At 35.8% G+C, this 27523-nt stretch overlaps 1 protein-coding gene and 2 long non-coding RNA genes across 3 annotated transcripts; 1 reads left to right on the forward strand and 2 right to left on the reverse strand.

Moving 5' to 3' along the window:
• Positions 1–10404: 10404 nt before the first annotated feature.
• On the forward strand, positions 10405–12186 carry LOC125663968 (uncharacterized). Its single transcript, XR_007365684.1, has 3 exons — positions 10405–10528; positions 10734–10847; positions 11950–12186. It is a non-coding gene; the product is annotated as an uncharacterized LOC125663968 (long non-coding RNA).
• A 6006-nt stretch (positions 12187–18192) lies between these two features.
• On the reverse strand, positions 18193–19437 carry LOC130054980 (uncharacterized). Its single transcript, XM_056166139.1, has one exon. The coding sequence runs from the start codon at positions 19343–19345 to the stop codon at positions 18941–18943; it is 405 nt and encodes a 134-aa protein (XP_056022114.1). The 5' UTR covers positions 19346–19437; the 3' UTR covers positions 18193–18940.
• Positions 19438–20756: 1319 nt separating this feature from the next.
• LOC130055020 (uncharacterized) lies at positions 20757–27302 on the reverse strand. The gene is made up of 3 exons (XR_008803274.1): positions 26920–27302; positions 25828–26379; positions 20757–20895 (listed from the first exon to the last, which is right to left on the reverse strand). It is a non-coding gene; the product is annotated as an uncharacterized LOC130055020 (long non-coding RNA).
• Positions 27303–27523: the final 221 nt, after the last annotated feature.

Here is a 27523-nt window from a genome sequence, read left to right on the forward strand (position 1 = left end):
ATTCGTATTTACACGAGTGTTGATACACAGTCTGTAGAGGGCCGGACATTCGTATTTACACGAGTGTTGATACACAGTCTGTAGAGGGCCGGACATTCGTATTTACACGAGTGTTGATACACAGTCTGTAGAGGGCCGGACATTCGTATTTACACGAGTGTTGATGCACAGTCTCGCAGCAAACTTGCACAAGGTTATTTCATTATAAGAGATTGGAGGTTTCCAGATGTCTGCAGGTTTTGTATTTAGGGAATATTTGACTAAACTAGATCAAGTCAGAGTCAGAAGTCATTCGATTTTGTCTACCAAGTTCGTGTGATAGATTGACAGTTTCAGACAACCTTTTTCCAAGCATATTTATTCGGAAAATATCCATCGTCTAGCCAACTCTGTAAATATGGTAGCAAGTCATGCAGTTGTTAAATAGTTGCAACATCCTGCTTGCCTCTCTGATAAGTCGTGGAAAAAGGAAAACAGAGGGGTCAAAAATACTTTTTACGATAAAATATTAGAATCCAAACGACACAATCGTCCTAGGAATAGCAGTTTTCTGTTGTTCACTTCTGCAATAATAGGAAGGACATCAAAGAATGATTCGCAAATGAAAGGTAAAGATAGCAAACAGTGACCAATCTCATAACTCCTATAAAGGTGAAGATAACGAACAGTGACCAATCTCATAACTCCTATAAAGGTGAAGATAACGAACAGTGACCAATCTCATAACTCCTATAAAGGTGAAGATAACGAACAGTGACCAATCTCATAACTCCTATAAAGGTGAAGATAACGAACAGTGACGAATCTCATAACTCCTATAAAGGTGAAGATAACGAACAGTGACCAATCTCATAACTCCTATAAAGGTGAAGATTACGAACAGTGATCAATCTCAAAACTGTTGGGCAAACATGGGTTGTTTTTAGCTCACCTGAGCTAAAAGCTCAAGTGAGATTTTCTGATCACCCGTATTCCGGCGTCCGTCCGTCTGTCCGTCCGTCTGTTCGTCTGTAAACTTTTAACATTTTTAACTTCTTCTCAAAATCCACTGGGCCAATTTCAACCAAAGTTGGCACAAAGCATCCTTAGGTAAAGGGAATTCTAAATTGTTAAAATAAAGGACCAGGCCACCTTCCAAGGGGAGATAATCAAGAAAAGGTAAAAATAGGGTAGGGTCATTAAAAAATCTTCTTCTCAAGAACCACTGGGCTAGAAAAGATGAAATTTATATATAAGCTTTATTAGGTAGTGCAGATTCTAAATTGTTAAAATCCTGGCCCCCGGGGGTCGGATGGGGCCACAATAGGGGATCAAAGTTTTACATACAAATATATAGGAAAAATCTTTAAAAATCTTCTTCTCAAGAACCACTGTGCCAGAAAAGCTGAGATTTATATGAAAGCTTTCTGATATAGTACAGATTCTAAATTGTTAAAATCCTGGCCCCCGGGGGTCGGATGGGGCCACAATAGGGGATCAAAGTTTTACATACAAGTATATAGGAAAAATCTTTAAAAATCTTCTTCTCAAGAACCACTGAGCCAGAAAAGCTGAGATTTATATGAAAGCTTCCTGATATAGTACAGATTTTAAATTGTTAAAATCCTGGCCCCCGGGGGTTGGATGGGGCCACAATAGGGGATCAAAGTTTTACATACAAATATATAGGAAAAATCTTTAAAAATCTTCTTCTCAAGAACCACTGAACCAGAAAAGCTGAGATTTATATGAAAGCTTTCTGATATAGTACAGATTCTAAATTGTTAAAATCCTGGCCCCCGGGGGTCGGATGGGGCCACGATAGGGGATCAAAGTTTTACATACAAATATATAGGAAAAATCTTTAAAAATCTTCTTCTCAAGAACCACTGAGCCAGAAAAGCTGATATTCACATGAACAGCTTCCTAACATAGAGCAGAGTTAAGTTTGTTCAAATCATGGCCCCCTGTTGTAGGATGGGGCCACAATAGGGGATCAAAGTTTTACATACAAATATATAGGAATTTTTTTAAAAAATCTTCTTCTCAAGAACCACTGAGCCAGAAAAGCTGATATATACATGAAAGCTTTCTGATATAGTGCAGATTCAAGTTTGTTCAAATCATGGCCCCTGGGGGTAGGATGGGGCCACAAGGGGGAATCAAAGTTTTACATACAAATATATAGGAAAAATCTTCAAATATCTTCTTCTCGTGAACCATTGGGCCAAAGAAGTTCACATTTACATGAAAGCTTTCTGACACAGTGTAGATTCAAGTTTACAAAAACTATGGCCTCCAGGGGTAGGTTGGGGCCATAATAAGGACTACGGTTTTACATGCAAATATATATAGAAAGTCTTCTGATATGGACCAAGGTGACTCAGGTGAGCGATGTGGCCCATGGGCCTCTTGTTTGTATGTGTCTAGTGGTTAACATATCTCAATAATCTAAAACCTGTAAGTATAATTATGTTATCTATCCAAGACAATCAGAATGTACAGGAGACGCTTACTACAAACAAATTCTTCTCCCTCCTTTTGAAGAGTTACAATTTTTACATTTTCACAGTTTTGACAAACCTCGGACATGCTTGAAAATTTCCTTGCTGTGGAGTATTTATTATGCCCTCCCCCCTTCAAAGAAGAGGGGCATATTGGTTTGCACCTGTCGGTCGGTCGGTAGACCACATGTTGTCCGTTCAATATCTTGAGAACCATTCACTTGATCGTAATGATATTTCATATGTGGGTTGGTTATGAAAAGAAGAGTACCCCTATTGTTTTTCAGGTCAAAAGATTAAAGGTCAAGGGTAAATCTACTCTGGACATAGGAATATACTGTCCGCTCAATATCTTGAGAACCCTTTGTTTGACAGACATCAAACTTGGTACACTGGTACATCTTAAGGAGTAGATGACCCCTATTGATTTTGAGGTCACATGGACAAGGGTCAAACTGGACATAGGAATATATTGATCACTCAATGTCTCGAGAATCCTTTGCTTGGCAGACATCAAACTTGGTACACTGATATATCTTTAAAAGAAGATGACCCCTATTGATTTTGAGGTCACATGGTCCAGGGTCAAACTGGACATAGGAATATACTGTCTGCTTAGTATCTTGAGAACCCTTTGCTTGACAGACATCAAACTTGGTACACTGGTACATCTTCAGGAGAAGATGACCCCTTTTGCATTTGAGGTGACATAGTCAAAGATCAAGGGTCAAACTGGACATAGGAATATACTGTCTGTTCAATATCTTGAGAACTCTTTGCTTGACAGACATCAAACTTGGTACACTGGTACATCATCAGGAGAATATGACATCTATTGATTTTGAGGTCACGTAGTCAAAGGTCAAGGGTCGAACTGGACATAGGAATATACTGTCCGCTCAATATCTTTAGAACCCTTAGCTTGACAGACATCAAACTTGGTACACTGGTACATCATCAAGATAAGACGACCCTATTGATTTTCAGATCACATGGTCAAAGGTCAAGGGTCAAACTGCACATTGGAATATACTGTCCACTCAATATCTTGAGAACCCTTTGCTTGACAGACATCAAACTTGGTACACTGGTACATCATCAGGAGAATATGACATCTATTGATTTTGAGGTCACGTAGTCAAAGGTCAAGGGTCGAACTGGACATAGGAATATACTGTCCGCTCAATATCTTTAGAACCCTTAGCTTGACAGACATCAATCTTGGTACACTGGTACATCATCAACATAAGACGACCCTATTGATTTTCAGATCACATGGTCAAAGCCCAAGGGTCAAACTGGACATTGGAATATACTGTCCACTCAATATTTTGAGAACCCTTTGTTTGACAGACATCAAACTTGGTTCACTGGTACATCTTCAGGAGTTGATGACCTCTATTGATTTTTAGGTAACGTGGTCAATCCACTCTTGACATAGGAAGATATTGTCTGCTCAATATTTTGAATTGATGATACTACTCTCAATTAAATGATGTGTGTGTATAACCCTTTTCAAATTAGCACCATGGGGGGCATATGTGTTTTACAAACATCTCTTGTTGATACTTATTTACTAACATGATGCACCTAGATCATTTATAATCAATGTGTGAAAAGAGTGTAAGTGATTACAGAATGTCTCTATATGGGTGTGGTACTTAAAGCTGCATGGACTTCGGACTGGGTAGCTCAGTGGTTAGAGCACCTGACCAGTAATGCAGGAGTCCCAGGTTCGATTGCCGACACCCAGCCATAAATTTTCTCCTTTCCTATATTACATTTGGTGCCATTGACCACCCCTGGACTTCAGGTGAAAGGGTAAAACGAACCTGGGTTGTTTGTCTTCGAGGGCAAAGACAATTTTTAAAATGAGGGAGGAAAATGCAGTAGTTAGGGTTATGGACTGTTGACATCGGTCTGTGGTTAGAGCACCTGACTTGTAATGCAGGGGTTCCTGATTCGATATCCGGTCCGCCCACCTATATCCTCCTCGTCTATATTACAGGGGAAAGCTCTGGAAATACTCAGTAAACACCAATGATGCGATCAACTTGACTTAATTCATTTTGTAATGTAGCTATTTTTACCTTTCTTTAATATTCAATTCACAATTTGTACAGAGATGTTTGAAACCAGAGAAGTTCTATATGGTTGTAGCAGATGATCTTAACAATGGTTTTTAATTTAAGAAAGATTGGTATCAAATTCAATAAACTGGTGGGCTATCAACCTTTGATATGCTATTTATATTTAATGTAAGTACTGCCAATCAATTTTTCAATTTAACGTCAAAACTATGTATATGGTATGCGATGCCTTGTCCTTAATATACATTGCACTTAAAAATGACATCTGAAGCAAAACAATACAATTTCTTGTGGAGTTTATTTGAATTTATAAGGAGCAAAAACAGCATTTTATTAAATCACCTAATGACACAAAAAATTGAAAGAAACCTTTATTTACATACGCCTAGAATGAACTTTCAGTGAGTGGACAGTTTGGCGCATAACGTGATGTGACGTGTTCCCAAAACGGCTACTCCCCTCAAAGAACATCTAATTATTAAATACGATTACGAGGCTCTTTTCAGAGGGCGGGAACACAGATGCAGGATAATGCAAGATTTGATAAAGCAAATAAATTCATGATGAATTTTATTTGAACGTATTTTATAGTATTCTGGTAAAACAATGGAAACAAGTTCTGAGAGTTTACAAGTGCATCTCCTGATACACATGTAGTAATTGTCTAATACGGTTTGTACAGATCGTAAATTCAACAGTAAGGTCGTAGTTTGGTATGGATAAATGAAAAAAAAATATCTTAGAGTTAGAGGTTCAATGATGTTTTTCTTAAATATACCGCGAGAGGTTGCTTCTCTAACTAATTTTAGTGAATTTCACTAATTTCATTTAGATCGGATTGTGATATAGTATACCGATTTCATGGGTAGAGTTTTATATGCTTTTAAGTCTTGATGTAATATTATTTTGATACGAAGTCTTTTTCATGATCGATGTTGGCATTGATGTTGAATTTATCGTCTATATTTTTCTGTTAATATCTTTACTTTTAAAATATTCTTTTTCCTGTGTTATAATGCAAATTTGTTTCCATGTATTTAAAAAATAATATATCCGTACATTTCTGATTTTATTAAATCGTTTACCTGTCATTTCAAAATTATTTCATCATGGAAAGCTTCTTGTATTTGTAGTAATTAGGACTAGACGAATCGTGGATTTTGGTCTGGGTAACTCAGTGGTTAGAGCACCCGACTAGTAATGCAGAGGTCCAGCCGTATATTTTCTCCTCCCTCCTATATATATATATATATATATATATATATATATATATATATATATATAATACATATATAATAATTTTGAAAATGTTAAATAGTGGATTAAATCAAATTATTTTTTTAATTTATTGTTTACAAATTCATTTATATAATAAATTTATTGAGAAGTAATAGCTAAACAACGACGGACTGCATACCCAAAAAAAACCCACCTGATTACAAATCCCAGTAAATGCAGGTAAATGCTACCTGTGCCTCCTCCCCTTTCCCCGCATCATGAGGGCCTCATACATAATTAATGTTTTTCGCGATTAGCCGGTCGGGGGATCTACCGATGTCAGTTACATCAGGATCTTGGTCTTGTGTAAACGTTGACTATTAATTAAACACGGAATATAATTGGGTTAGTCTGAACTCTTCCACATATATTTTAGAATTTCATTATTAACGCCTTACGGCATAGCACATAAACAACAGTAAAGAAAAAGGATCCGGCACTTGTTATGTACTTTTTTTTTTATCTTAGGGCAAATGTTCTTATTTCGGTGAATAAATAACAAACTTATTTGGGTTAATGATCAACAAACGTTACATAAAACGAAAATATTTTAAAACATTGCTTGCTAATTGTGAGTAGGTTGTCTTAATCCAGAAATAAAGCGACTCACGTTCGATGTTCTCATACCAGATAAACAGTACTTACTTATATGTATATTTCTTACATGTGTAGTTAAGACTCGGGATACACTGTTTGGATTTGACAACACTATACAGTATATATCCCACGTGTTGACCAGACAGGGGATATTTTACTGAATATCGTTATTTTGAAAATTTAGTATTTTTTCTCTAAATCGTTTTAGTATCACTGACTCTAACTGGTTGTCAACACTTTAAAAAAGTTATTAATATTGAGCAAAATTGTATGAGAGATGTTCTTTCATATGCAATCTTAAAATAAACGATAAGATGGAAAAAGGAAAAGTTCCAATGGACCTGTTCAAAATCTTACGATAATATTCCTTATGTCTACAAGATATTTTTTGGATCCATCAAGGGCTATCGAAGGCATTTCGACACACAAGAGTACATTTAAAACATTAATTCAGAACAAAATATGTAATTGTCATAATCGTTTTTGCAAGCCAAATCACTACAGGAATTCAAAATGTCATAAACATTTATGGACAAAAGAATAAATAATGAGGTCACTTTGTGTCCAATGTCAACACATGTAGTGATAATAATAATGGACCTCATGCTGCACATTCTAATGAATCTACTTATAGATTTGTTCTTTTACTGTTTTCAGAAATAAATTCTCTAAGCAAGTACAAATCTATGCTAGTCTCAGCAGGTCTTACAAAAGAAAAGTTCAATCTTTTTTTAAAAGTTTCCAATAATTGTAGCTTTTCATTGTTATATTTTGGACGATCATTAAAGAATTAATTTCATCTTCAACCTCCTTCATATTCCATTGAGAGTATAATAAATTTAAGGGGAAATCCTTTGTTTCTGTCTTTTTTTTTCAATTTGATAATATTTATTATCACACAACAACAACAATATGAAAGAAAATACATGTATGTACAATAATAGCAAATTGATTGTTCTGACATATCATTTGATACATATATTGATAAGAAAATTCGAACCGTCATGCAGATTATAAATTATCAGTCTTCAAGTTTTTTGCTGTGGTTTTGGGGTTTGTTTTTTTTTTTTTTTTTTTTTTTTTTTTTGTTTTTTTTTTTTTTTTGTTCAAAGAAAAAGTTATATATATATTGATGGACATTTACATTATAATATCGATAGGCAAAACATATACATGTATACATAATACAGAATGGAAAATAGATATATGTTTATGTCTTTTTGAATATTTCTATCTTTTTATATTTACATTCTACTTTCATTTCTGTTGAAATTCCCACCCGTAAAAATAAACGTACTATTTTTATCAAGATTCATACGCAAATGCGGAGCATTCTGAAGGAAATGACTATCATTGCAATTTTTTAAAGATATCAAAGGCAAAATCAATAAAATGTAAATATGTTACAATGCTTGGATGGTCTCAAACTATGCTCGTCTATTATGGAGGAAAAGGCTCTTTTGAGAATGAATATGCTTCCTTGAGTAGGAAAAAAAGATAGGTATAACGTTTGGAGCCTAAACCAATAATTTAACAATGAAAATCTACCAATATTGGATAAAACTGCAAAAGTAGTGATTTTTTTTATGAACACTAAGAATAGTATTACATTATTTAATATGCAATGTTTCACATTTCAATTTGTTGAAAATTTCGTCCATTGTAATACATTTTTTTAAATTCGGAACCCAAAGCCCCCCCCCCCCCCCCCCCCCCCCCCCCCCCCCCCCCCCACACACACACACAGGTTTCACAACCATACAGAAGAACAGGTATGTAAGTTGTATGGAATGTTGCATAACTATTCGTGGCAAATTAATGCGGATACAAACAAATATGATTATACATGTATATGTACAAAGTTACATTTTGCGACAATCAAATATAAAGACATTTTTCAATTTGAAAACATAATTTGAAACAATATGAAATACCTTTTTCCATTGATCATGAGACAAATTCCCTAAGCTAGATATGACTTGGTCTTAATTTACAATGAATTTTTATAAACAGCGACATATGTTGACATTGTGATATTGCATTATGCCCTTGTCTTTCTTCTACTAAAAATACACTTTTACAAACGAATTTTGAAAATGCTTTTTTATCAAAAACAACATCAGCATAATCAGGGGAAAAAAATCGACATTTCTTATTTTGCCAGAGTATCAGTAATAACTTTTGTGACAAGAAACTTTTCAGCAACAAAACATTTGAGATAAATCTATATACGTTAATGTGAATAGAGTTTTGTTCTGCTCTATGCAGTCTACCAAAAATAATAGACGATATTTATCAATATATCCTTCCTTAATCTATAAACCCAGGTTTGCAAAGCACGAAAGAGATGGAGAATACTTTGAAAATCCTTGTATTATTCTAGAAAAAAGTTTTTGGATATATTCAATTTTGTTCAGGTCTTCTTTAGATAATGCTGTCCATAGCTCACAAGAATAGAATGCCGACGGTAACACAATCCTTTTCCAAATTACAGGATGAATCTAAAACTGTTCACACACATTGTACACAATGAATGTATTTCAGTTCTTGCAGTCTTGCACGCACGATCTGCCAATTGTCACATTTCATGTTTGCTTAAAGCAGACAAGCTGCATATATGACACTATCACAGTATGGTATGAGATCATTAAATAATTTCATTTCATATTTTACAAACGAAAGAGGAGACTTATCAAAACTATCAAAACACTCTACCGGTACACGGGTTGTAATGAAGTCTCCATTTGTATGCACAATGCTCTACAATAACCACCAGACATTGAAGAGAGCGAGTGAAATACTCGGCTAAACAGTGTCATCTGCTAACAGTATACTTGGTATATGTATATCACCCAACATTAATCCAACTGACATAAAGGCACTAAGAACCCCTCCTTGGCCAACACCTTGTGAAATGTTGTATAATGACGAATTGATTCCAGCAAAGGATACAAAACATTTATTGTCATTGTACCAATATTTCAAACCACTTGGTAAGAAAAGAAAAAAATGCTGAACTTGGACCACTTAGAAAATTACGAAGGCTTCCGTGGTTTTCATGAGTTCCAAGATGGTTGGAAAACTGACCGTATTTGGCTGGATATTATAAGAGGGAGATGCATTGCTGTTGAAACAATAAAAGGCATTTTGGTGCAGTTCTTTTTTCTTTCTATGCAATGCAAGGTACATGTATCTGGTCTGACAAAACTTTGTCCGGTCTGACAGAACCTTTAAATCTGTCAAACCAAATGTCTGACAGTGATTTAGAAATTTCAACAACTCTGGAAATTATTGCATTTAAGACAACTACGCAAATACAATTTGGCTTGTTGCAGATACCCTGATAAATATAACTGTAGCATTTATTGCGGTTTTTTGTTTGTTTTTTTTTTTTTGTTTGTTTTTTTGTGTGTGTGTGTGTCTGCGCTGTTCGAATGACGAAGTGAAAAGGAGTAATCTATGACATGCACGCATGAATTTCGTACGACGAACCCGCTGCATTTCCAATTTCATCAAGATAAAGCTGCACGAAATAACCTGGTTTATCCATATCAGATAAACCCCAATATATAGACCTACTAATTAATCAAAACGATCAAGTGCTTTGTTTGATAAAAGCTTGTATGATAGTAAACAAATATTCGTTTTCACTATTACTAAGGGAATTGTCGCAACATATTTACATAACACAGATTTAAGGCTAAAATAGTGTTCTTATCCTTGCATTAAGAAGGTACATATTTGGTTGCCAACTTTATATGAGTTATATTCTTAATATTTAACATCAAAAATGATTTTTCTTATTTAAAAACATGTGAACCAGTTCTTTTAAAAGCACCATTTTCAATTCAGGTGCAATTCGTACATCTACCGTTTATGTAACTTTAAATAATTTAAATTAATTAACATTGGAGAAGTAAACAAGAAAAAGAAATTACATGGGGACTCCCCCAAAATTACTATAAATAGTGCACTGTACACTACTCTTTTCCAGTATTCACAAATCTCCAATCATGCACAAGGCCACGTGTGTAATTCTCCTCTTGCTTTTTGTCGGACTTTTTGATGTGTCGTCTGCATGTAAGTACTCTATGTTTTATTTCGGTAGGATGTTAGAATAGAAATATTTTCCAGATTGTTGTATAGTCAATGTAAATGATACACAGAAATGATAAATTAAATACATTTTTGCGTATTGGGGTGGTGCATTTTGATAATATCAATCATCTTGTTGTACATTGCATTACATTCTTATATCTTATAACAAAATTGATTTTTCTTACAGCCTTTCCTCTATGCACACAATTATGCAATACAAATAAAGGTAATTGCCGAAAACCTAAAATCGCCTGCAGTGTTTGTTGCAGACTCGTAGTCGGCTGCAGGTGCCCTCGTATTGGTAAGTCGTATTGTATACTGTCTATATAATGATTTTTTTCCATCAGAAATATACCAAAATACATCGAAATACAATTCCGACGTTAGAAGTGTTTTTGCCTGTTTTGTTTGCATTCTATTGTTGTTGTTTTTTCGGGGGGGGGGGGTTCTTAGCTTTTTTCTTTTTTTTTTTCTTTTTCCTTGTTTGTGTGTTTGTTTGTTAGAATTTGAGATAATAAACTTTCAAAAAACTAAACATTCTAGAAAAACACTTAATCCTATATTTATATCTGTACTCCGTTGGCATACAAGTCAACCTGAATTAATTTCTTTTACCCGTTCTACCTCAGCATAATAATGGCATAATTCCCCCTCTCTTTTATGAAAACAACGTACATTGCACAGTACATTTTGATGAAAAATTCACAGAAAGCTTCCTAAGTCTGTATATCGATCATCGTCAAATCTACGTTTTAGAATATCATTTTGCAATCTAAAGCTGTATCTAATTAAGTAACAAAACTCTCATATGACATGTTTTTATTTTCAAATCTGCATTTCATTTTATATTTGCATATTGTAAAACAAAGAAACGATATGAAATTTGGGGAATAAGGAATCAATCAAATCGACCATTTCAGGATAAAAAGGCAGGACAGTCTAGAGAAACCTGTCTGTCGCGTTATTTGTTTTCCATTTTTCTGCAACACATGAAAATTATAGTCTTTAATTTACGAACAAAAATCATCTTTCAACTGATTAGACTCTAAAACCGTAATCTTCTGAGTATTGAATTCGCATGCAATACAAAGGATTTTTATCTTAATTTAAGACACTAGACACTAATACAACGTTACAGTAATATATACTTGAAATCATTGGTTGAAAGCTGGACGTTTTTATTGTCGTTCAATACAATATAAAGTTGACATGGTATAGTAGTTTTCCCATCAATTCACCTAACATCTAGCATGCCACATCACTTAAAATTTAAGAGGTTACGAATACTAGTAATTCAAAACGGTCACTTTAAAAAAGAAATGTGTTATGTATTCATGGTGGAGTTGTCTTGAAATTTGTAGAGGTATATTTGAATATAACGTTTTCGTGTTTTTCGTTTTTAGGATGACCTTCACGAAACAGCTGGATTCAAAGATCACGTGGTTTGAGAAATGTCCTCCATAACTCTTATGAATTACTGGAAGTCTTTATATAGACAATATTTCTCATTGTTTTCCATATTCCTTGTATCAATTTAATTGTATTTCTATATAATTATTATTCATTATATTGTAGTGTTTTGTTCAATGGTGCTGGTCTTCAATGAATTTAAAAAATAAATATATACATACAAATATAAATATTTCTATTGTCTTATTCTTGAACTGCTTTTATTCAAGAGTCTTTCTATGTGTAAACTGGTCATGCAAAACTATAAAATGATGACCATGAAAACAATTTCTGTTAAGGCTTGATCAGTATTTGGTGATTTAATTAAGATGCCATTCATGCTTTTTTCTTTCTAGTGTTAAGTTTATTCCGTAATACAATTCTTACTTTAGCTGTAAATTAACAAATTCCAGCAATTTTTAAAGTCGGATACAGTGTAACTCTGTGTTTCCCCTCGTACGATACACAATTAGTCAAATATAGACACAACTATTTTTAAAGTATGACTAATATCAGATTTTCATTTAAGCATGGTCACAAGGCTCACATCAAAACCTAACATAACAAATTTCTGTAGAACTTTTATATAGAGGAACCTGCGTTTTCTTCCATTGACTGAAATAAAGGAGATGAATCGTAGCGAATGGGCTGTTTGACGTAAAAAGGTTGTTTTTCCCTAGTTTATGGTGATAATTTTTGCAATTTATATATCTACCAGGATCTTGCATAGACGTTGATTATAAATTCAAATAAGAATCTCGTTGCTTTAAAGCTGCATACGTACATGTACTAATTTTGTTTTCTTTCCAAACAATTATGGTTAATATAACTATGATGGCCAGATATATTAACCTGCGCAACGTCAAATATCTAATTTTATTCCAGATGAAAGAAATGGGTCGAAATTTAAGTTTACTCTCGAAAATAGATCTTCGTTTGCTTTATTTGCATAATGTATGAATTGCACGCGCCTTCTTCACACGTGGTCGGAAAGAAAACGATGGCGTCGACCCAAAGTTTTGACATCAAATTTATCGACTGTTGATATAGGAGATAGGACGTATCACACTAAATTCATTATGCTAGACCATGTGTAAAACACCAAAAGGCAGTTAGATATGCACAAATCCAAGAACGTCTGGGGAAATATCACGTGATATGCTAATAAGACAATCACGTTGTCAGCTCTTGGCTCGTTGGAAAAAAAGTGTGCATAAAGAAAGGTTGTACAGTTTGAGACTGTTTTCATTTACATCTCTATAACCGTAGTTTTTGTATGTTTTATTTTATAAAGGTTGTTTTTTTTTCAATCAAATTCATAGAATACTTTATAATGGATATCTTTATTAGCATAAGAATTGAAGCATATATATGTACATTGTACCTTTAATTCAAAATGAACAACAGTAAGATCCTATATAGGGATAGAGTACTGTTGTATCATCTGATATATCTTAATTTGCAAATGAAGTAACTATACTTCAATATTTTATGTATAAACGTTTGAAGGTATCACTTGGTGAGATAATGTCAGGATTTTTTTTATCAAAATTTTGAGGCAGCGATTTAAGACGTGAATTGTGCACAGAAACGGAGATTTTTATAACGGGTATCTTGTCTGTTCCAGAGAGCTATGTACAGGTCTGCAGCTAGTAGTATGTTACAGATGACTAAGCCAAAAAAAAACAAGGGCAATAAAATTCAGCATTTGTATTGACTTCTGTATCAGTGTTAAGGAAAGGCTGGTGATAGACAAAAAATAACACATATAAATATTCCGTGATTTTAAATGCTTTTAAATGTTTCCATTTCACTATTTACTCTGCTCTATATGACAAATTTTCGTTTATTTGTTTGTACCAACGTACCATTCGAGAAACATTCATCATATAGAGACGTCAGCAACTTTATTTGAAGTTCCACACTTTTGGACCTGTGCAAGGTGCTTTCAGTCTTAGCATTGAGGGTTCTTTATCATGCCAACGCCTACCTGATGCGATACCTCCAATTTAAGGTCACTTCTAAAATACCCGTAACTTCACATCTTATGCCGGGCGTTTTGTGAAGCACAATTCTAAATCACTACCTATATCAAACGTCACAAGACTGAAGTTAGCGGCCATTAACCAGCAGAATAAACCCGTAGAAACTAGCAACCAATTAGGAAAATCAAAAAAGTACTGAGAGTACTCAGAAGGAACATTCAAAATCAGCAAATAATCGATCAAAATCAATTATTTATTAATATTCACTTATGTAGAGAAGTCGCCAGATTTAGATGAAGTAACTCAAATGTTGCCATATGCATGACACTCAGGGTCATAGCTAAGGAAGTTCTATATCGTGCGAACGCCTAATGTGACGCAGGACATCGTTTTAAAGGTTATATCGAAAAACCCGTAACTTACAAATCTAATACCGGGAGCTTCATTGGCCCACCCTATTCTCGAGGGCCAACCATGATTTGAACAAACTTTAATCTACACTATATCAGGACGTTTTCATGTTTCTGGCCTGGTGGTTCTCGAGGAAAAGATTTTTAAATGACCCCACCCTATTATTGCCCTTTTTGATTATCTCCCTGTTACAGGGGTCATGGTTCTTCATTTAAACAAACTTGAGTCCCCTTATCCAAGGACGATTTGTGCTAAGTTTCATATAAATTGATACAGAGGTTCTAAAGAAGAAGACAAAAATGGGAGGTAGTTTACAAGAAGAAGACAGAGAACCGGTTTTCAAAAAAGCTTACTTGTCCTTTAAGTTTAAGTGAAATGACAACGTCAAAAACTTTGGTACCAAAAGAAAGGTCTTGTCACAAGAAATTACACATTAAAAGATTCAAGATTCACCATTCTACATGAGAAAAAAATCTCTATTATGATCTTCAACTCGACATTTAGATATGCTAGTATCGTTTTATCTATTAACAATTCATTTTCATTCATATGTTGATACGATATATCCCTGTGAACTCGAAATAAAAGACACCACGAAGTCCCCCCACATCTGCTTCGAACTTCGATATTTTATTGAAAATGGATATTAACGGCAATCTAACAACTCAACTTTATATCAAGCGGGATGATTTCAGCTTCTCCATCGTCACCTTTTTTTGGGGACAATGTTCCGTTGTCTCCTGCATATGGTGTTTATATCTCTCAACTGATCCGATACGCAAGAGCTTGTTCTGCGTATAGTCAGTTTTTAAATCAAGACAGACTACTGACAAACAAGTTGATGATAAGGAGGTTTCGACAGTCTCGTTTAAGGTCAGTATTTCGCAAATTCTATGCTCGTTATAATGACCTAGTTTGTTCATATACATGTAACCTATCATTGGGTCAAATGCTGTTTGACGTGTTTCATACCGATTTTTAGGCCGTTCTTGGCACACTGATTTTGACAAAAGATTACTACGTTTACCTTATCAAGACATAGGACTCACAGCGGATGTGACCGGTCTACATGGGATTCTTACTCCTCCTAGGCACCTGATCCCACCTTTGGTATGTCCAGGGGTCTGTGTTTGCCCAACTCTTTATTTTGTATTCCTTGTAGGAGTTATGAGATTGATCACTGTTCGCCTTTCATTCAAAAGTTTTGAGAAAGGTTAAATTTTCGGTGCAAGTTTTTAAACTCTGAGGTTAGGGTCACAAGACCAAAGATCATGGCATCGAATGAAAGGTCTTGCCGTAAGGAATATGAAAGCCCTACGGTTATTTGCAAATTTTGAATACCGGATTTTCTCCTGAGTACTTTCAGTACTTTGATGATTTTCCTTATATTGGCTCTTAGCTTGTACAGGCTTATTGGCTGTTGGTTAGTGGTTAATAGCTTCAGCATAGTTTGACGCGGTGCCATTGTTGTATAATAGTTTATCCTGCAATGTAGTGTAGTCAATCATTCAACCATAGATGAAGCAGCAGACAGGATTGCTAATCTTGGTAAGGACACACTTTCGGCTAAGTCCGACACCAAGTCTGCCTTTCGTCTCCTACTGATATCTCCTTGGTTTCTAAGTTTGAAGGTCATTTTTATTTTGACAAAATGGTTGACTTTGGTTCCTCATTAAACTGCACCTTTTGGGTAAAATTTGCTACTTTTTTTTTTTACTTTGGCTAACTCAACAGCACACATCCAATGAATCTATCCTGCATTATTTAGATGATTTTCTCTTTTCTGGTCCAAATGTCCCCAGTCTGGCAACATACTATAGACATTTTAGGTCTGTGTGTCAAGATTTAGAAGTACCAATAGCAGAGGACAAGACTGTTGGACCAACATTTCTTGTTATTCTTGGTATTAGATTTGATACCCACAACATGACTATGTTTCTACTATTAGATATCTAATTGGCTTATTAAACTTTGCCTCAAGGGTTGTAGCCCTAGAACGTGCCCCTTGTAGACGCCCCATTAATGCTAGTATAGTATTGGCATTAGTAAGCCTCATCATGGAGTTACGCTCTTGCTCAGACAGCATTCCTATCACACATTTCCAGTTCCAGGCCTTCTAAGAAAACCTATTGCATTCCTTAAACAATCTGGCCACTTCAGATCACACAGTTTACGATTTGACATGAGAACAGAATTAGCAAATCGGGGATATCCATAAACACTTATTTAAGAAGGTTAGGTGGAAGTCCAACACCTTTTCAATCTACACCCGGCCCGCCAGCCATCCCTACCACAGTCCCACCACACACACAAGCAAACACATACACACATTAGTACCCCAACAACAGTCCTCACACTTCACATCCATGCACATTGCATATTTCCAAGTAATACAAACCAAGTATTACAATTAAAATCCACCTATGACGTCATTCTTTTGTTCGAACACTCCATCATTTTTCAGGAATGGAGTGTTCGGAAAGTAGGTCAACCTTTATACAAGTAGATATAAATGCATGCAACAAAAGAATGAAAAACGTAAGACAGTATCCATTCAATTGTAGCAAGGGGCCCAGCAAAGGTGGATTTTAAGTGGGTCAATGTACTCGTATCACTCCATTCCTTAAGAGCAATGGAGCGATACTCGTACATTAACCCTTACGTAAAACAATTTGGATTGTTGGGTCGTCGATCCCAGACTGGGCGAACTTTGTGGCATTCTTATCCTTAAACGAATTTGACTCCACTTTTTGGCACACTGTTTTTCCCTATAATAGCTCTAAAACTTCATTGTTATTTCGGATTTCAAACATTTCGGTTGAGCATCACTGAAGAGACATTATTTGTCGAAATGCGCATCTGGTGCATCACAATTGGTACCGTATGAGTTTTACATTATGACCCCTGGGTCGAGGCCTCTGCTTGTGGACTTGTTAGTCCCCGAGGGTCTCTACAGCCCAGTAGCTAAGTACTTCGTTACTAGCTTGAAAATACGGATGTATATTTAATTACTGTTATAAAATTTAGAAATTAATTTCAAAATTAAGGAATATCTCCTTCACGCATAGCTCTTATCCTTAGACGAATTTGATTCCACTTTTTTGGCACACTGTTTTTCCCTATAATAGCTCTAAAACTGCATTGTTATTTCGGATTTCAAACATTTCGGTTGAGCATCACTGAAGAGACATTATTTGTCGAAATGCGCATCTGGTGCATCAAAATTGGTAGCGTATAAGTTTTACACGAGACAGACCAGGAGGGAGCAATCTCAACTTATAGGCCAACATCACATGGAAATGTTTTAGAGCGTTGAAATGGAACCAGTTGGAGGAATACGTCAACAACTTACTTCAAAAGAACAATCATATCCCACGTAAATGATGACGAAATGTTAACGTTACCAACAGTCACATTCAACATTAATACAGAAACGAAATGGTATTTGTCAAGGAGTAAAAATTAAATTCGTAGTCATGTAAAATGTAAAACTCATTAGATATATAGAGAAGTCAGTGAATAAGTATGAATAAACTCTTCGACTACATGTACTCTGCGACATTAATAACTGCAAGATTAAGTAATGCTGAAAATGACAATATTAAAAACAATGCAATCAAAGTGAGCTGTTTTGAATCCGCTACCGTTTCTCATTGAGCAGCGTTAGAGGAGAAGCATTGTTGGATTCAAAACAGCTTATTCTAAATAAATTGTATTAAAAGCAGACAATTGTGTGGAAAAACAACCTACTATTGTAATGTAAGAAAACCGAAACAATCATTAAACACGATAACTCAAACAAAACAAACAAAAACTTTAATACCAAACTTTAACAAACAAGTTCTGTTTCGATATAAAGCAAGAAAGGAACGCAGCAGTTACCAAATTCTAACATAGACCAAAGAAATACCAGACATCGTTGTCATAATCAGAGAAAGAAATCGTTTTCGTCTTCATCGCTCACGTCATCGGACATAACAAAATGGTCGCCGAATATGCACACTTTCACCTCCATTTCGCGTATTGAATTTCTCCGCAGTCATACGATAGTTCATAACCGAAAGAATCCGTTGTATCTTTGATAGACCTGGAGTTGACAGTTTTCTAGTGTGCAACATTTGTTGTGTTCTCTGCAAACTTAGAAATATCAGGAATCCTACGGATAACGTAAGAATATTGTGGTTTTTTTTCCACCAACGAATATTGTCAAACTTTTCCATGATGGAGTATTGGCCGAAGCGAAGTCTTAAGGTAACAGTTATTATTTCGTGTGCAGTTACAGAAATAAAGTTTTTCCAGATTTCATATAACATTGAAATTGGTAACTCCATCCAAACGGAATTTTGGGCTCCCCCCCCCCCCCCCCCCCCCCCCCCAGCAGCATGGTAAGTGAACTGACAGGTTTTTTTTTCTGTCGGATTTCCAATTTCTTAACTTCATTTTCGAACATGATGAATATAGTATAAAGTAAAAACTTTGTGCTGTACTACAAAACAAAATCTCTATGATTTATCCAGTATGTCAAAAAAAAAACCCAAACAGTCTTGAATTATATATCCCACAGATCACCGTCGCTATCCGTATCATTGTAGTAACCGAAGTCATCGTCTTCATCAGAATCATTAACAGGCTGACGAATAATTACACTTGTACCACCGTTGTTAGTGGTAAATTTGCTCGCGGTCAGTTCAGAACTACTCACTATCATGACCTCTACGTCACTGATATAGCCCTCTGCTTCCAGTCTTTTGAAAACCCAGAGTCGGCGATTGTCCAGGGTATACCATTTTCCGTCTTTCAAGCAGACTCTCATCGTAGGTATCATATTGATAACATACGGTTTTTCTCTGCACTCACTCAGAGAAGAATATATTGTTTGTCCATCAAAGAACTTCTCTTTGATGGAGTCTTGGCTGTAGTAAATCTCCGATGGGTTAATTCTTGATAGACTCATTTTGGAGAGGATAGTTTTCGGTTTTGTTTCCGTGAAAAAGTACACCAGTAGATAATTTCTATCAAACAAAACTTCCCATCTAACTTTGCCCAGATATATATATAGCTGTTTGATAAAACATATACCCTTCCGTTTTTAGAAAATCATGGTAAGGTTTTTTTTGATTGGCATTATTTCAAAATACCATGACGTAATTAAAGTACTTTCGTTTCAAATAAATAAACTTTGTTGCATTGAAGCGCATTCTTATGCTCTCGCTACAATGGACTGCCGATTTTATTCAAATTATACGATATTCCTACATACATGGGTTATTGGCTGGGAATCGAGTATCCAAATGTCTTCTTCAGACAAATTAAGAATTTACCGAACACCAAATAATCACAAATACGCCAATAGTTTTAAGGATCCGAGCTCTGTGGGTTTTTTTTAATTACATACATCGGTGATCAGCGACTTACATAATGTTCTTTGTATTTCTGTCATTCAATATGTATTCACTCATACAGAGACACTAAAAGTTGTAGGCGAAGTGCCACTATTTTTGACCAATGCATTGTGCACAAGGCCATTATACTGAGGGTCACGGGACCTCGGTTTTTAAAATCTTGTTACATCCGAAAGACTCGCGACTCTCGTTTCTCAATGCCAAACGTTTGGCGAAGAAGCAGACCCTATCTGTGTTAGGTTGTCAATTGACGGTTCCTGTTTTCCAACCTTGTGTGTTTGTAGGCAATGAATATACGAATATGTGAAACTTGTAGTTATTGTTAGTTTTATATGAATTACCGTAGTTGATATGTAAAACAGCAAGCCATGATACACACGATAAGAAAGATATTTATAGTAGGTAGTCACACTCACAAAGTAGCATTGAAATCCAATTTTAAGACATAAAATACAAAAATCAATAAAGTAAGTGTTATGGACCAGATTTCAACTTTGTCCAAAGGAATACCAAAAACTCGTTTATGTCTCATACTATTTCCTTTTCAAGAGGACAGCTCACCGAAGTATGTTTTTGCTTTAAAAATCAACACTGTAAAACTGTATGAGAATGAAATATGTCATTTATTTTAGACAACAAATGACGAAGATAAAGGTTCATACAAAGAAGGGGGGAAATCAGTGATCCACGAACACTGTCATAATCTTGCACAATATATCAACCCATCATTTCTGATTTCCCCCATACAGATAATTTCACAAATAAATATGGTACTGACCAGTTAAAACAGGGGGAAATCAGTAGATACATACAATGTAATTACATAGGATTTCAACACATCTGTCCTACTCGTTGTCAACCTCCGAAACAGATATCGTCTTCATCTTCGTCATCTGACTCAACAAATGGTTGTCGAATATTCACACTTTCACCACCATTACGCGTGGTAAATTTCTCTGCAGTCAGACGAGCGTTGTTAACTTGCATGACTTTCACGTTAGTTATATCACCATCTGCTTCCAACTTTCTGAAGACCCAGAGTCGGCGGTTATCCAGGGAATACCATTTCCCGTCTTTCTTGCACACTCTCATTTTGGGAATCCTGTTAATGACGTAGGGATGTTTTTTACACACACTGACCGTGGAATATATTGTATGTCCATTATCAAACTTTTCTTTGATGGAATCTTGGCTGAAGAATATCTCCTTTGGTTTCATCCTCTGGTCGCTATTTTTCAAAGCTTTTTGATAAATTTTTTTCGGTTTAATTTCTTTGAAAGAAATATATTAATAGGTAATGTCAATGTTTATATATAGCTATTGTTGATATCCGGAAGTTAAACCAGTCCAAGAAAATTTCCACTCTTGAAATATCAACTCTTGAAAACAAGTGTCAACTCTTGAGATAATTCATTCAACTCTTGAGATAAATCATATTTCGTGACAAAGAAATGTAAACTTGATTTCCAATATATTACTTCCAATGGAGTTCTTTTCTTGAATAACAAATATATTCACAAAAACATGTTCATTTATATTTCTTAATCAATGTTTACAGCTATCTGACTTGACCATGAAAGAGCGCGGGAAATGGCGCTCGGCCCTTTCGATCGAAGATTACATGTTTACACCCAGATTTAGTATTAAAATCTCAAAAAATGCGTCCAAAAGAAATATTTTGGTAAAATTGTACGAAATTAACACATTGGGTTTCAGATAATTATCTTGAGTTAATGCGTTGGCAAGAATATATCAGTTCTCTCAGGCAAGACGTTTTCTCCTTGTTGATAAACAGGATAGCGTGACGCGTATGGATACAGAGAAATAGTGCAGAGTTTAATATTAAAATTCTAATTACACACAATTTCTGCTTGATAAATACAACAGATCACATACAAGGAAGACTTCTTCAATCTGACATAAAACAGAATTTATATATAACAGTTTAATAAAAATGGAACATAGCATCAATGTGAACTATTTTTTGATAGGCGATAAATCGGCTAATTAACATAATTTTCAGACATAAGAGGAGACAGCTGTTTACCCAGAATTCCTAGAGAAAAATAGACCATGTTTTCCCCGTCTATATGTGAAAATGCGAATGAATACAGAAGCAATGCAAATCGTTTCCTACAGTCCAATTCTGTTTTTCTAAGATCGTGGAATAAAATGTTGGCAAACGACAAATAATTTTGATCTTGTTTACAAACCTAAACACTAATTCGCGATTCCTTTTGATGTGTGGACTTTGTTTCATATCGAAGGGATAAAAATTGCAATTTCATAAATTCTTATTTAACTCGCTTATCGTAGAGGGTAAACATATGGATCCTATATCAATCTCAAAGTGAATTGTGACAGCTTTTACGTTGTATTAGCATATGTGACAACAAATTTCTTATATTAAAAATCAAAGTGATTTCGCAAATGGTAGTGATTAAAACAGGGCGCCATTGAAGCTGGAGTCTGACATACGAGGCTGACTTACGTCACCTCGAAAAATAATACAATGTATACCAGTTGTAAAGGTTGTTGTGAAAAGTTGCCAAGATGGAGCTCTGTGGTTTTTTATACACTCGCGGTGTATTTACTTTAAAGCACTTAAGGAACAGTCAGACCTTATGCACTATTTGCCGTAAACATGATTAAGCACTACGTATGATAATAGATAAATAAAGAATTTCAGATTTCAGCGCTACTATAAGTTAGTGCCCTTGCCACCAAAACCACTAAAATTTGAATCCCACTAAAATAAGTACACGTACAGTATTTCTTTAAAGTTTTAAATCCTGCTATTATTGCAATTGAGTGTTGCTAATAAGTGTATGCGTTAACTGTTATTTTGGAACTCTCTAGCTAAAAGAGATAATAAATTGTAAACTTGTGGCTGAGTCCTGCATCTCTTACATGGTCACTCGAATGCTGACAGATGCTGTAAATATCTTACTCATCCATCACCATCGACAAGCAAAAACTAGGTACAAAGACCTAAAACAATTGTGACATTTTTAGATCGAACACAGAAACGTCACGTTAACACAATCTCCGTGAACTTTACCTGAATTTAATCCCAGTGATCCAAACACGACAACCCAGGAATGGGATGCTTACAAACGTTCGTTTTCAATTCATCTTCACGCGCTTGGTCTTGATAATTAACCAGGAAAACGTAAGGTAGGAGTTTTACTTGCACACATGGGGCGTGAGGCGATAACGATTTATTATTCATTTTCATAGGCACCGCAGGTGGAAGCTGATGAAGTTGCAGTTACTCAAGCTGGAACAGCTGGCCGAGGTTAAACATGATCTTGCAACCATATTTCGTAAGTTTGACAGACACTATGGTGTACATAACTTAAAAAACTTTAAGTGACAAGAATTCCTGAACACCAAACGTGGTAATAATACCATAATGGCCTACACTTTTTCACTTATAAAAGAGCTGAATTCTCCAATTATTTTGTGATATTATCATAAATGATGTGAATGATCGAAAGTGTACTGAAAAGCTGATGGAAATTCCTGCGGTAGAACTGCCTCTAAACAAAGTTATCCAGACTGGCAGGCAAGTGGAGCTTACAAAGGCATATCTTAATAATCTTACTGAAAATCCAACTGTGAACTATATTCACTCTTTCAAACCAAAACAGAAACCTGGACCTAATGGATACCACAGGAAATGCTCCTATTGTGAAATATGCATTTAGGTTTCCAATACAACCTATCATTGGGTCAAATGCTGTCTGACGTGTTTCATGCAGATTGTTAGGCCGTTCTTGGCACACTGATTTTGACTACGGGTAATTCCATTTACCTGATCAAGATTTAGATCTCACGGCGGATGTGACCGGTCGACAGGGGATGTTTACTTCTCCTAGGCACCTGATCTCACCTCTGGTATTTCCAGGGGTCCGTGTTTGCCCAACTCTCTATTTTGTATTGCTTATAGGAGTTATGAGATTGATCATTGCTCGTTATCTTCGCCTTTCATCATGCTATCCACCAATGACCAGCATTTAAAGGACACCCCAAAGAGTTACCCTCTGTTCAGGTCGATCACCGCATCATCAACAACCCAGAGGACAACCGAACCGTGGACGTGGACATCATCAACAACCCAGAAGACAACCGAACCGTGGACATCATCAACAACCCAGAGGACAACCAAACCGTAGACGTGGACATCATCAACAACCCAGTGGGCAACCGAACAGTAGATGTGGATATCATCAACAAACCAGAAGACAACCGAACCGTAGATGTGGATATCATCAACAACCCAGAGGGCAACCGAACCGTAGACGTGGATATCATCAACAACACAGAGGACAACAGAACCGTAGACGTGGACATCATCAACAACCCAGAGGACAACCGAACCGTAGACGTGGGCATCATCAACAAACCAGAAGACAACCGAACCGTAGACGTGGATATCATCAACAACACAGAGGACAACAGAACCGTAGACGTGGACATCATCAACAACCCAGAGGGCAACCAAACAGTAGATGTGGATATCATCAACAAACCAGAAGACAACCGAACCGTAGACGTGGATATCATCAACAACACAGAGGACAACCGAACCGTGGACATCAACAACCCAGAGGACAACCGAACCGTGGACGTGGACATCATCAACAACACAGAGGACAACCGAACCGTGGACGTGGACATCATCAACAACACAGAGGACAACCGAACCGTGGACGTCATCAACAACCCAGAGGACAACCGAACCGTGGACGTGAACATCACCAACAACCCAGAGGACAACAGAACAATGGACGTGGACATCATCAACAACCCAGAGGAGTGACAATGGACCACAATTTTGCTCTGCTGAATTTGAAATTTTCCTATTCGTAAATGGTATCATTCACGAGACATCAACTCCTTTTTGGCCACAGGCGAATGGGGTGTAGAACGCCAGAATAAGACCATATTGAAAGCTATTTGTACAACCCATGCTGAAGGAAAAGATTGGAGGAAAAGAGCTAACAAAATTTCTGACAGCGTATAGGAATACACTGCACACAATGACGGGTGTTGCACACAACAAGTTAATATACAGATATCCAGGAAAACCAAAATTCCTAGCCTGTCGGAGGAAGATGGAGAAGACATAAGAGTCAGGGACTGGTTGTATCAGAAGAAAGGGAAAGTATATGCTGATAGAAACAGAAATGCAAAGTTTAGCCCTATACCAGTGGGAGACCAAGTTTTGGTTACTTTGAGACTAAGCCATATGACATCATTGAACTGACTGGGAATGAGGTTGTGCTAAAGGTACCACATTGTGGAACTTATGGTCGGAATGCGAAACACGTTAAAAAGAAAATAATTCGGAAGATAACTATAAAGTTGATGAGAATATCGATAGGTTTGAGTCCATTGCAGATGTGAATGTTCCGAATGGTGCTAACATTAATCCAAAATCTAATAATTCAGTTTCTGATGTATTAATCAATGAGACCAGCGACCGAATGTCCGATACAACTACAGTTGGAGATAAGCTCACAAGACCAATCCGTGAACACAATTTACCTGATCGGTTTAACGACTTTGTTCTAACTTGATCTGACTGTGTAAAGTTTTGAAAGTTGTGTAAATTTTTGGGAAGTTTCCTTCTATCTTAATGGACGTTTAATAAACAGAATATTGATACCCAAATTTATTTTAAATCTCAGAATTGTTTGTATCAACTGATTTTAGATTAAATTTAAGGAAATGAGAAATGTAATAGTTAAGAACCATAATTCTGTTAACTATTTGTAATTTTTGGATTATCGCCCTTGATTAAAACATGTAGCATGCAACTGATGTTGATGTTTGTTTGTGTGAGAATCCATCATATCTAATCCTAGTAACCCGGTGCTCAAGGATACTACAGTATTAAATTTGATACCCACAATATGACTATGGTTCTACCATTACACAAGTTGGATATCTTAACGCAAGTTGTAAATTCCTTTCTGGCTGCTCAAAAAAAATCAGCTTACGGAAATTCAATCTCTAATTGGCTTACTAAAATTTGCCTGTAGAGTTGTAGCCCTGGGATATGCCTTTGGTAGACGCCTCATTAATGCTAGTATTGGCATTACTAAGCCCCATCATGGAGTCACACTCGTGCTCACGTAGACGGCACTCCTATTACACGTTTCCAGTTTCAAACGTTCTAAGAAAAGTTCTTGCATTCCTTAAACAATCTGACCACTTCACATCACACAATTTACAAATTGACATGGCAACCGAATTGACATGGCAACCGAATTGGCAAATCGGGGATATCCATAAAGACTTGTTCAAGAAAGGGGTTGGTGTACCACCACACATACAAACACACACATTAGGACCCCAACAACAGCCCTAACACTTCACATCCATGCACATTGCATATTCCCAAGTAATACAAGGCAAGTATTACAGTTAAAACAATTTGGATTGTTGGGTCGTCAATTTCATACTGGTCAGGCATTGCGGCACAAAACAGACTAGGAGGAAGCAGCCTAAACTTACAGGCCACCATCACTTCGAAAGGTTGGAATGGAACCAGTTGGAGGGAAACTTCAACAACACACTACAAAAGAACAATCAGATCCCACGTAAATGATGACAAAATGTTAACGTTACCAACAGTCACATTCAACATTCAAATTCAATTATTGACACAGAAAGGAAATGGTATTTTTCAAGGAGTAGAAATCAAATTCAAAGTCATGTAAAATGTTTATTCAAAATTGAACTCATTAAAAATAGAGAAGTTAGTGAATAAGTATGAATAAACTCTTTGACTATATGTACTCTGCGACATTAATAACTACAAGATTAAGTAATGCTGAAAATGACAATATTAAAAGCAATGTTATCAAAATGAGCTGTTTTGAATCTGCTACCGTTTCTCATGGAGAAGCGTTAGAAGGGAAGCAGTGGTGGATTCAAAACAGCTCATTTTAAATAGATTGTATTAAAAGCAGACAATTCTGTGGGAACACAACATAATATTGTAATATAACAAAAATGTGATAAGCATTAAACAAAACAAACAAAAACTTTAACACCAAACTTTAACAAACAAGTTCTGTATCGATATAAAGCAAGAAAGAAACGCAGCAGTTACCAAATTCTAACATAGACCACCAAAGAAATACCAGACATCGTTGTCATAATCAAGGAAAGAAATCGTTTTCGTCGTTATCGCTCACGTTATCGAACATAACAAAATGGTCGCCGCATATGCACACTTTCACCTCCATTTCGCGTAGTAAATTTCTCCGCAGTCATACGATAGTTCATAACCGAAAGAATCTGTTGTGTCTTTTATATGACCGTAAGCTTCCATTTATCTAGTGTGCACCACTTCTTGAATTCTCTGCAAACTCAGAAATATCAGGAATCCTACGAATAACATAAGAATATTGTTTGTTCCAGTGACAAATATAGTAAAACTTTTCCATGATGGAGTATTGGTCAGTTATTATTTCGTGTACAATTTTTCAAGATTTCTATATATCTAGATATTAATTATTCGTCGATCGTTAAAATTGATAACTCCACCCAAATGGATTTTTGGACGATCCCCCATACCCATGGTAAGGGAACTGACAGCCGTCGTTTCTGTTGAATTTCCAATTTCTTAACTTCATTTCCGAAATATTGATAGATATAGTATAAAGTAAAATCTTTGTGCTGCTCTACAAACAAAATCTCAATGATTCATTTAA

The sequence above is a fragment of the Ostrea edulis genome, chromosome 1, assembly GCF_947568905.1.
Source record: "Ostrea edulis chromosome 1, xbOstEdul1.1, whole genome shotgun sequence".
NCBI lineage: Eukaryota > Metazoa > Mollusca > Bivalvia > Ostreida > Ostreidae > Ostrea > Ostrea edulis.

Bases quoted from the DNA above. Each gene is read 5' to 3' on its own strand.
- LOC130054980 (XM_056166139.1), bottom strand. From the start codon at position 19,345: ATGAGTCTATCAAGAATTAACCCATCGGAGATTTACTACAGCCAAGAC.